This window comes from Ursus maritimus, unplaced genomic scaffold (genome assembly GCF_017311325.1).
Source record: "Ursus maritimus isolate PB19 unplaced genomic scaffold, ASM1731132v1 scaffold_19, whole genome shotgun sequence".
NCBI lineage: Eukaryota > Metazoa > Chordata > Mammalia > Carnivora > Ursidae > Ursus > Ursus maritimus.
Window position 1 is genome coordinate 49,838,417 of NW_024424341.1, and position 12,007 is coordinate 49,850,423.

At 52.1% G+C, this 12,007-nt stretch overlaps 1 protein-coding gene across 1 annotated transcript in view; it reads left to right on the plus strand.

The window, feature by feature from the left end:
• The first annotated feature begins 7,274 nt into the window (after positions 1–7,274).
• The window catches only part of SIPA1L3 (signal induced proliferation associated 1 like 3), a 96,169-nt gene continuing 91,436 nt past the window's right edge, over positions 7,275–12,007 (plus strand). Inside the window, exon 1 of the mRNA XM_040633909.1 lies at positions 7,275–9,029. Coding sequence (XP_040489843.1) covers positions 7,520–9,029 — 1,510 coding nt within the window. The 5' untranslated portion in view covers positions 7,275–7,519. The remainder of the gene's footprint in view (positions 9,030–12,007) is intronic.

Below are 12,007 nucleotides of genomic sequence, written 5' to 3' on the forward strand. Positions count from 1 at the left end.
GTGTCTGGGGCATGGTAGGAAGTTAGGAAGGAGAAGACGGGGTAGGCCAGCCACACTGGGGGTGATGGGGAGGGGGACAAGAGGTGTGGACAAGGCATCCCAGAGCAGCAGTCCCCTGAAATACCTCCTGCCATGGTCCCCAGTGACCTTCAGACCGATAATTGTCATCAGATATGACCCTCTCAGCAGCCTCCAACCCTGCGGACCTGCTCCTCCCCAGACCACAGCCACTGCCGGGGCCTCGGGGACATCTGCTCTCCTGCCCCTCTGCACGGGCCTGCTCTGGCTAACATGCCTGCCCCCTCTTGCATTTGCAGCAAATCAGGGCTTGGTGTCAGGCCCTCCTTTCTTTGCTCTCTCTCTTCCTCTGTGCGCAGCCCTGGCTGCACATTAGAATCAGCTGCAGAGCTTTTAAAAGGCTCTCAGGCCTGGTCCCCACCCCAGACCAGCTGATTCAGACTCTCCAGGGGTGGAATGTGAACACCTATATTTTTACAAAGCTCCCCCGGTGCCTCTAATGGACAGTGGGGGAGACAACTACCGCCTTGGATGAGCCCACAGGGCCTTGTGCACTGGCCACTCCCAGCTTTCCTGCCCGTGCATGTCAGCCTGGTACATCAGCATACCTGGTGCGTGGCAGGCGCCCTCTGTCCGGATCAGATGGCATCCCACAACCAGCCCTCCCGACCGCCACCCCCCCATTGAGAGCAGCCCTCAGCGCCCCCGTCAGCATTTTAGTCCTTTTAACTGCTCATCACCATTTGAAGTTACCTTGTTTTCTGTCTCGGTTGACTTATTTCTGTGGCTTCCCTCTACTGGAAGTAAGGTCATGAGAGGGGGAGTGTTTGTCCTGCTTGGGGCTGTATCTTTAGCGCCTACAATAGCTGTAGTAGGTGCTTGAGAAATCTATTGAATAAGTGTGCGGTGTTTAGGTGCTTGGTGTTTGTGAAATGAATGAGCTGTATGCTGGTCAATGTTCACTAAAAGAATAAGGTTTTAGTGTTCTTTTGACTGAATGAATTCTTTGGGCCAAATGATTTCTAAGAATGTGATAGGTGTCTGTTGTATGAACGAATAAGCTGGAAGGACTAGTTCTTACTGGACAAATGAATGACTTGTATGTGCCCAGAAACTGCTGGATTGCCAAGTGCATGCAGTGGGGTCATCATTCCCCCTGGGCCTCAGAGAGTAGCCCTCAGACTCGGTGCCACAACCCTGAACTGACCAGAGTTCTTAGGTCCCACGGAGTCCCCATTGCAGTGACTGGATCACATTTCCATGAAGCAGATGGGGGCACCCTTGGACACAGAAGGCTGCCTAGGAAGGAAGCTTTAGATACCTACCCGCTCCCTCATTCAGAGGCCTGTGAAGGGGCAGCTTGTGCGCACGTACGTGCACACACACACACACTCCACGCATTACTTTCAGCTTCCTGAGCATGCTTCTTCCCAGGGGCAGACACACTGGGTCTCACCAAGCAAGTGCCACCTACCCATCACAGACCCTGACTGAGCCAGTGCTCTTCCTGATCTGAGTGAGGTTGTCATCCCTCCACTCATTCATTTAGCAGATATTTATTAATGGCCTACTGTGTGTCAGGCCTGTGCTGGAGATGCAGGCAGTAATAGACTCCAGTGCCTCACAAACCTTCCATATGGCTAATAGTTCATTACATGGTAAATTACATACATACGTTGATGCAGGTAACCCCAAAAGAGATATGCTCCGAGAGTGCTCTAAGAGCTCAGGTTGGGGACTGAACAAGGTTCGTGAGAAGGGAAAGGCATGTGGAGAAAGAACTATCTAGGTAAGGGCAAGGGCAATGGGAATGGCCTGTGCAAAGGCCTGAGACAACAGGGAGGATAAGCAGTAAGTGGAACTGAAAGATGGACATTGTGCCCCGGGCTCCCAGAACAAGAAGAAGTGGAAAGGAGCCTTGAGGGGTGAGGTGAGGATTTTGAGTTTTATCCTAAGATTTGAATTTATACTAAGATTCAAATGTGAATATGAATTCTACTGCTTGGAAGAGGGCATTTAGGGAAGCAGAAACAGAGGGAACAGGGAGGCTGTTATGTGGTTTAGCCATCTCCCTTACCTGTGAAATCGTCTGAGTCTCATGGAAGGACGGTTCTGTCGGCTGGGAGTAGAGCGGGCAGAAGGCCCTTGGCCCACCCGTGTTGGACATGAAGAATGACCAAGAAACCTTTGTTGTGTAAGCCCCTGGTATTTGGGGCCCTCTGTTACTGTGGCCCACCCTGACAATTTCTGAGAAGGAACGAGTTTCGTGGATGGGGAGAGATCAGGAGTTCGGGGTGGGAATGGTTAGTTTGCAGTGCCTGTTGACATACATACGTGGTGATGTCAAGTAAGTAGATGGCCTAGAACCCACAGGACCAGCTGGATCTGGAGATATTTTACGGTGTGTCACCAGTGAGAAAAAGGAGAATCGGAGGTCTGGGACTTTGCCCGCTGAGCAACTGGGAGCGCTCGTGCTTGAACTCGGGACCGCCGGACTTCAGGAATGAAGCTTCTGGATCATTCCCAACTCTGCCACCTCGTGGCCATCTGGCCTTAGGCACGTTACCTCATCTGCCCGCTTCAATTTCCGTATGTTAAAATGGAGACAATATCTACTTCACAGAGTTACTGTGAAATTAAGAGAGATAATAGATGTAAAGTGCTTAGAGAAGGACCTGGACCATAGAAGGATCACATTGGTGGTAGCTGCTCTTATAGGTGTTGTTTTGTTATATAATTAAAACATCTAGTGGCGGGAAGTAGAATGAATAGTGGTGGCTTCAGACCCACCTTGACTCAGACTAAAGTGATGACTACAGCCCCCAGATCCCCCCTATTTCAGCCCCTTTCACAAATGGTTCTTCCCTCATGGTCACAAGATGGCCACAGTGATTCCATCCCTCACATCTTTTCAGACTCACGGTAAGAGGGAAAAGCATAGCCTTCAGCCCTAGGACTCTTGGCAATGATGTCACTGGGTCTCACTGGTTCTGAGCAGGTTACATGGTTAGTTCCTGAGCTCAAGAAGGAGCTCCTCCTCTAGCCCACTGGGTGGGAGTCAGAGAAAGCAGGTTCCCAAAGGGAAATCTGGGCTGTTTTTGGAAAAAAGAGTCATAGAGGCCAGGGAAGCAAACCACAAGTGTCTACCACTGGAAGGCTTACGTTTTTCCCTTCTGCTCTGCCCTGGGAGATTCTGGCAGACATCGTGGCTCCTTCACAGAAGAGCAAGGCCCTTTGGAGTCAGAACATTGCGGCTGTGGCACTCACCTGCATGTCTGCTGTTCCAGCCTCCAGGCTTTGGGGGCCTGATAAGGCAGCACCCTCTCAGCTCAGACTTCCCCACCTTCTTCACAAGTGATAGTCTGGGAGCATTTACACAGATACACTATTGGGTACCTGCTCCTCTAACAGACCCTGACATTTTTAGGGAGCCAGTGTGGCCAGCCCAAGAGGTAAGTCTTCACTGGCCTAAGGGCAGTCAGGATAATCCAGATTCTTGGCTTTCCCAGCTTTCCCTGCACCTGGAATGGCCATATGTGACCCCATTCTGGCCAGTGAGGCATCAAAGAAAGTCTGTCGAGGTGTGGGGGGAATGTTCTGGCAAACATTCTACTTCCTGACTAGGGTCAGATGGGTAAGAAGTAAGAACAGCCTTATGTCATCCCTTTCTTTCCCCCCTGCCCATGGTTCAGTGAGAAGCATGGCTGTGGCCGCCAGCTTGCTGCTCTGAGGCCAAAATCCAAAGATGTAGGCCGGCAGCACACTGAGGGAAGCAGAAGATGATGGGGTTGGGAGAGAGAAAGTGCCTGACATCATTCCAGTGGATCAAGAGTGGAGTCACCGTATCTGGCCTCCTCGTGACACAGGGTAATGAGATGTCTTCATTGCCCAAGCCTCCAGTAGATGGGATTCTCTTACTTACAGCCACATGCCTCCCACCTGACTCTCCCACTGCCACTCGCTTCTCGTGCTGCCGGCCCCCACATTTCCCCGTCCACCATCCCCAGCTGCCTTCCTTGTACGCGGCACTGTGCATTCGTCGGGGTCCTCCGGTGCCAGCAGCAGAAGCCACGCTTGACGGTCTTGGGCAGAAGCAGAATTTATCAGAGCCTGACAGATCACCAGGAGGCCAGAGGAACAGGCGTAGAGAACAGGCAGGAGCCAAGGAACACTGAAGAGAAGACACTTGTGCAGAGAGATCAAGCAGCGAACACTCAGCCGCCATGCTTCTGTAATTGGGGGGAGGGAGAAGATACATGAAGGAAGGAACCTAAATGATAGGCGTGGCCAGGAGATAAGCAGTATTCTCCCCATTTTACAGATTGAAACTGAGTCACAGTTTTAGTACAGCCTGTGGCGTACTAGGATCTGAACCCAGGCAGGCTGGCCCTCAGAATGGGGGCTTCCCCATCGGGAAGATGGGGGTGCTCTTCGGAGCAGGGAGCTGGACAGCAGGCAGCTGGAAAGGGACCAGTGTGCAGCAGTCCCCGAATCCCACAGGCTGTGGGTATCACTCAGCCTCTGAGCATCACGGGGAGATTTGGCTACACCTGCTCCGGGAAGGGATCTGTGGAAAGACACCAGGGCCTCAGGAACATCTGTGTGTTTTCACAGAAGAGAGCAAAACAGATGGGGGGTTTCTGACTGAGCTGGAAACAAAATGCCATCAGCAAAGCCCATCTGTCGGGAGGTGCTTGCATAAGCAAGCCAGGGTCACATCTGGGCCACTGGTTTTCCCATCCAGCCCCAGTGGGGCCTCAGAGAGCTAACCCTCCATGCTCTCCCAGGCTGGCACTCCCAAGGGTGCCCCTGGCCAAGCTGCACACCCCAGTTTGGCCTTGGACCCAGGGCCCAGCAGAGTGTAGGGCAGGCCTTGGGCACTCTTCTCTGGCGAAGCTGCTGGTTGGGCCAGTCACCTGAGATCACAGACCAGCATCCCCTGCCCAAATTTGGCCCACATTCTTATTTTGTTGACCCTTACTTGGTTTTTGTTGGTAACGTTCTTGAGTATTTATTTATTGACTAGAAGTACACGCAGGTAATTCCGAAGGTCGCCAGTGGTGTACGATGAAAAGAAAGGCTCCTTCCTCCCCTACTTTCAAGACACAGCAGTATCTCACCTCCTCATGGGGTGGGGGATCAGGAATAAATAAATGAGTATATTCAGAAGTACTAAGGAACAGAGTGCAGCAAGAGAGAGGGCTGGATGTGGGGGAAAGAGACGTAGTTCCCCTTCCCAGAGGCAACAACTGTTAGCAGTTTCTTGAAAATCCTTGTAGCTCTCTTCTCTGCATGGTAGTTGGTTGTCATTGCTGCTGTTACTTTTGTTTTTCAAACTGGGAAAAGTTGCATACAATTCAAGATTTCTGATTTCTATTTAAAAATCTAATGATCTGGCATTCACATTCCCACAAAGCTTGGTCTCCGGAGCTGAGGCCCACCTGCCTCTGTAGAAATGCCTCTGCTGGGACGCCTGGGTGGCTCAGTCGATTAAGGGTTCTGGGATCGAGCCCCACATCAGGCTCTCTGCTCAGCAGGGCGTGTGCTTCTCCCTCTGCCCCTGACCCCTGCTCGTGCTTTCTCTCAAATAAGTAAATAAAATCTTTTAAAAAAAGAAAGAAAGAAAAAGAAAGAAATGCCTCTGCTGTCTTGCTCACCCAGCCTCACCTGGCCTTGCTTCTGTCTCCCTTAACCAACCCAGCCCTGGGAGCTTTCTACTTCCCTCCCCCTTCTCTGCTTCCTCCCCTGTGTGCCTCTCTGCTACAGCTTCGAGGGTGCTCCCTTGAGAACTAGGAAGAGGTGTGTACTCTTGCTCCCCACTCCTCCCTTTCCCTGACTTCTGATTCTTACTTTCTCAGATGTTATAGGCTTGCCTCACTGTTTTGCTTCCATGAATCTGCTTCATGTTGCCCCCTGGTTCTCTCTCTGCCAGCTTGTTCCGTACCTATGGACATGAGTTAGGAAATGTTCCCTACGCGCACGCGCATGCACACACACACGCGCGCGCACACACACACACACACATGCACCCACTGCCTTCCCCTTCATCGGGAAGCACCATTAGTCCTTGGTGGGCTTCTCTTTATAGGGAAGGCTTCACTGAAGAATTGACATCATGCAAGGGAGCCAGCCTAGTGAAGAACCAAAGGAAGCATATCCCGATATCCTAGTGGGGTTTGGTATGTCAGCAGAACAGAAAAAAAGGGCCAGTGTGATGGGATGAAGAGAGGCATCAGGGAGACTGGCAGGGGCCAGAGCTTGTGGGGCTTGTGGGCCAGCAGAAGAATTTGGGTTTTATTCTAATGCAGTAAGGAGCCACTGGGGAGATCTCAGCAAGGAAGTGACAGGAGCTGACTTACTGGCTCATGGTATCTATTAATCACATAGAATTCTAGAATCATCCCCTCCCCCAAATCTACCAGTATTCATGGTGACTCATCTGTCATTTTTACTTCCTTTCTGACGGGGTGGCTGGCCAGGCAGACTGCAGGACAGATAGACAGCAGTCCAGCCTCTACCTACAGGACTCAGGGGGCAGAGGAACGTGTTTAATGACACCACAAGGGAAAAGGCAGCCAGATCCTGAAAGTGGAAAACGCCATGGGATGAGTGACCTCATTCCTTCCACAAGTGAGCAGCATCACAATGAAGGTGATGGGCGTAAGGGAGACATTATAGAAGAGACTTATGAAATGTATCTGCCAAAGTAGAGTAGGGATCTTGTTTGGATCCTGATTTGAACAGACCAACTCTAAAAGACACCTTTGAGACAATGGGGGAAATGTAATGCAGATATGGGGTATTACATAATATTAAAGAATTCTTGTTAAGGAAAAAAACACTTGTTGATCTATATGGGTGTGATAAAAGGTATCGTGGTTAATTTTTAAAGACCTTAACTGCTGGATATATAAGCTTAAGTTTTTACAGGTGAAATGAGCTGATACCTGGGATATATTCTAAAATATTCTGTCAAAAGTGTAGGAGTGGGGGAGTAGATGAAACAGGAATGGGGAATAGTTACCGGTTGTTGAAGCTGCTGGGGCGCTCATCATGCTCTTCTCTACTTGGAGTATGTTTGAAAATTTCCATAATAAGCAAGTTCTTTAAATGAGTATAAAGCTGCCACACACAGAAAAAGTCTTTCTCTGGGAACAGTAACATCGTATCTCACCTTTGCCTTCTCTCCTTTTTCAGCATGGCGGGGAAGACAGCCCTACAGCCTGCCAGCCCTCACCCACGTCTGCTGCCTGCTCTGTCCTGCTGAGCCAGACTGGAGACCCCAGGACAGCACCTGCCTCCTGAGGTTGTCCTGGCTCAGTTGTCCACAGCGATGGTGGAGAACTGGACTCCACAGGCTCACAACCTTCCCATCAGGCTTCAGGGGCCAGCATCCTTCATCCTGGGACTGGCGGCCCTGAACAATGGCTGAGGGCCAGGGGACCCCATAAAGTCACTCCACAGCTCACAGTGGCCAGAAGCACTCCAGTGCCCGTGGACTATGACCACCTATCGGCCCATTCCCAATGATGGTGTGGACCTGGCAGCCAGTTGTGGGGCCAGGGGGGCCGATGTCCTCCCAGGGCCGCACACAGGGGACTATGCTCCCATGGGATTCTGGGTCCAGAACGGCAGCATGCCCCAGCCCATTGGTGAGAGCCCAGTCAGCGCCACCACCCGCCCCAGTCCCACCACCCCCGCAGTGCCCAAGATGGGTGTGCGTGCAAGAGTGGCCGACTGGCCGCCCAAGCGGGAGGCCCTGAGAGAGCAGAACAACCCAAGCCCCTCCCAGGACACAGATGGCACGAAGGCCACAAAGGTGGCCCATTCCATGAGGAGCATACAGAACGGACAGACCGCTGTTAGCACCCCGGCTTCCTCAGGGCCCAAAGCCTTCCACCGACTCTCCAGGAGAAGGTCTAAAGATGTGGAATTCCAGGACGGGTGGCCCCGGTCCCCTGGCAGGGCCTTCCTCCCTCTGCGGCACCGCAGCAGCAGCGAGATCACCCTCAGCGAGTGTGACGTGGAGGACACAGGGGAGCCTCGGGGGCCCCGGCACTCGGGGGTCCTGCCCCTGTTCCGGGAGTACGGGAGCACGTCCTCCATCGATGTGCAGGGCGTGCCCGAGCAGAGCTTCTTTGACATTCTCAACGAGTTTCGCAGCGAACAGCCGGAGGCCACGGGCCCCCAGCACCTCAGCGAGCTGCTCCAGACCGACGCCAGCCCCCACGTCCCGGGGGGCGGCGGCGGAGCCAAGGGGGACCCCCGCAACGGCCAGCCCGCCAAGGACAGCCTCCTGGGGCCCCAGCCCGCCAAGGAGAAGGAGAAAGCCCGCAAGAAGCCGGCGCGCGGCCTGGGTGGCGGGGACGCCACGGACTCGTCCATCTTCCGGAAGCTGAGGAGCGGGAAGGCGGACGGCGAGATGGGCCGCGCGCTGGGGGAGGCCGAGGAGGGCCGGAGCCCCCCGGAGGCCGGCCGCCCGTGGGTCTGCCAGAAGAGCTTCGCCCACTTCGACGTGCAGAGCATGCTGTTCGACCTCAACGAGGCGGCCGCCAACAGGGTGGCCCCGGCGCAGCGGCGCAACACCACCACGGGCGCCTCGGCCGCCTCCGCCACGGCGGCCCTCTCGGCGTCGCGGGCGCACGGCCTGGGCGGCCTGGACGCCGCCTTCCCCAGCACGGAGGACCTGAACTGCAAGGAGAACCTGGAGCAGGACCTGGGCGACGACAACAGCAACGACCTGCTGCTCAGCTGCCCGCACTTCCGCAACGAGATCGGCGGCGAGTGCGAGCGCAACGTGAGCTTCTCGCGGGCGGCCGTGGGCTCCCCGGGCGGCGGCGGCGAGGGCCGGTCAGCCGAGCCCGCGCTCAGCGCCCACCGCACCAACGCCAGCATCTCGGTGCTGGAGGTGCCCAAGGAGCAGCAGAGGACGCAGAGCCGCCCGCGGCAGTACAGCATCGAGCACGTGGACCTGGGCGCCCGCTACTACCAGGACCACTTCGTAGGCAGAGGTGACGGGCCGCAGCTTGTCCCCGGGGCTCCCGCTGCGTGTGCCTTCCCTGTGTGCCGGGTCCCTGCCTCCCAGGCCCCGAGGATGCAGCACCTGGAGGGGGTTGAGGATGCAGTGAGCGGGGCCCCATCCGGCACTTAGCTAGGGCCAAACTCGCCAAAGCCTAGAGCCACAGGAGACGATAGGCATTTATTTAGTAACACTGTGCTCCATTCAGCTATGTGCCAGGCACTTTCTAGAGCCTGGGGATATGGTACTGAGCAGCTTAAAACTAAGATCTTGTCTTCCTAGCACTTAAGCAGGGGTAAGACAGTAAAACTAAATTAGTGTGTAAAATATATAAGGTGTCCTAGGGTGGCAAGTGCTGTGGAGAAAAGTAAAGCAGGGAGAGGGAAATAGCGTCCAGGTCAGAGGCTGCATTTTCAATAGGGAATGGCCTGGGAGGGCCTCCTACGTAGGTGTCATTTGAGTACTGGGCTGAAGGAGGGAGCTGTGTGGAGATTGGGAACAGTGTTCCGGCGCAGGGAAGATCAAGACAATAGTTTTGAAACACTAAAGGAGGAGGAAGGAGGCCAGTGTTGCTGGGACAGAGTGACTGAGGGAGAGTGGAAGGAGCTGGCAGAGAGGTGACAGGGACAAATTGTGTGGGACTTTGTGGGCCATGGTGAGGACTCTCACCTGTACCCTGAGTGAGATGGAGCCACGAGAGAGTTCTGAGCAGTCGAGGGCCCTCATCTGACTCAGATGTTCACAACCTCCCTCTGGGGGACAGACGTGGGGGGATTGGGAAGCAGGGAAACCAGGGGGGAGGCTGCTGCACTATTCAGGCAGGAGATGATGATGGACAAGTCTAGGTTGGGAGCCCATGCATGGGGGAAAAGCTGGCAGGTTCTGGATCCCCTTTGAAGGTGGAGCTGTTGATGTTGCAAAGGTGTTAACACCAGGGAGAGATGGGCTTCCTACATCTCTAGGTTTGTCGGTGCCAGTGGGACAATTGCAGGAGGCAGCATAGCCTAGTGCAGAGACCACAAAGCCCGGCAGCTACATTAGGGGCCAGGCAGGGACTGAGCAAAGGGCAGCTCCTGCTCAGCTCCATCTCACTGTAGGCATGCAGGAAATGCAGGCAAGCCCAGTGTTGCCAGCCTTTCCGATTTTTGCAGATTCTCCTGAAATTAAATTTTGTTCCTCTTTTTTTTAAATGGATGCTCCTAATTTTAAATGCTGACAGCTGTATTGATTTGGAATTGCTTATAACTATCAGTGACAGACTTTAACTACATAGATGTTTATTTCTCTGATATAAAGAAGTCTGGAGGTCAGCAGCCCAGGGCTGGTATGGTTTCTCCTCAGCATCAGAGGAGTGCCAACCTTAGCGCGTGGCCTCCAGCCCCCAGAGTAGTCTCCTGGTCCAAGATGGCTGTTGCAGCTCCAGCTGTTGCATCCATGTTTCCAGGCAAAGAAAAAGAGGAAAGGGTAAGGGCAAAAAGACAGATCTCCTGTCAAGTCAGCCCCCTTTAAAGAGCTTTCTCATAAGCCCCATCCAACCACAGCTGCTTATTGACCACTTCTGTCTACAAGGCAGGCTGGGAAATACAGGTTTTTAGCTAGACAAATCTCCTCTCTTTTCCTCCCCTAAGAGTAGAGGGTTTTTCTTGAAAAGGAGAAAGGGAAGAATAGAATGGGTAGGCAGCTAGTACTCCACAGCAGCTAGTTAAAAAAATCTTTTTAAACCAGTTTCCTAGTCAAACCTAACAAAACATGAACTAAGTCATTCCGTGGGACTCAGAGTGTGCGCACTGTCTGGAGCTCCAGTGTTTCGAGTCAGACAGCCCTGGGTTTGGGGTGTCTGTGTCATAGCTTATTAGCTGGGTGACACGTTTCACTCACTGGGCTCTGTATCCTCATGTTAGGAATGTTGGGACAATTGTAGAAGCATCATATGCCCCAAAACAGAAAGACACAGAAATTGAAAATAGGAGGATGGGGCGGAAAGTTCCAGGCAGTTGCTAACCTGGAGAAAAGAAACTCGAATAGTTATGAACCTTTGTGCACCTGGCACCCTGAGTTAGGGGATAAATAAATTAAAAACTGACAAGGTTACAGGGAGAAGTAAACAAATCCACAATCAGTGGGAGACGCTGACAGGGTCTCTCTGAAAGTGACAGATTTAGTAGTCAAAAAAATAAGGCTGAAGAGGATTTGAATAACCCAAATAATCACATTTATATATATATTATTATTATATCATATTATACTATATTATATATATATTATATATAAATGTAGATCAGGTTTTGATTGGGTTATTAATTATATATGTTTTGTTATAGATATATAATTAATTATTAATTTTGTACCTAAGCAACAGAGAACATGTTCTTTTCAATTCACACATGAAAATACCTACATGAAAGACTGTGCTGAGGATCATATAAGATTGTACATTAAAACAGTTCTTCATCGTGCGGTAGTAAGTACTTGTCATGGAGCTTCAAAAAAAAAAAAGGCGTTTCCTTTCAAAAGTGGACTTCTTTGGAGCCCTAGAAGCTTATAAATAAATTACTCATTGGTCATTGTTTATTGAGTGCCTGTGGTATGCCAGGGCTGCAAGGTGCTGGGTATGCATTGGTGGAAAATAAAACAAACCCGTACAGCTGTTTCAGGAATGAACCGCTATGTGTGGAGCAGATAATCCTGCTGTTCTCTGACCAGCTGCAGAGATGGTTTAACTGGGTGCCATTAATTAACACACATTATTTGGGCCTTAGGTAAGCCTTTGATTCACTAAGAGCACTTCGTGAGAACAGGAACCATCAGTTAAACATTCAGAGCATTGGGATGGGAAGGAATTCCTGGCGATGGTTAGATGTTGACCTCGTGGACTTGAGTTAAGGCAGACTGCTGGTGGATATCTGCCACAAGCAGGAAATACTTGGGTTATACATCGGGGAAAAACTGTTTGCCTGGAGGGATTATAAA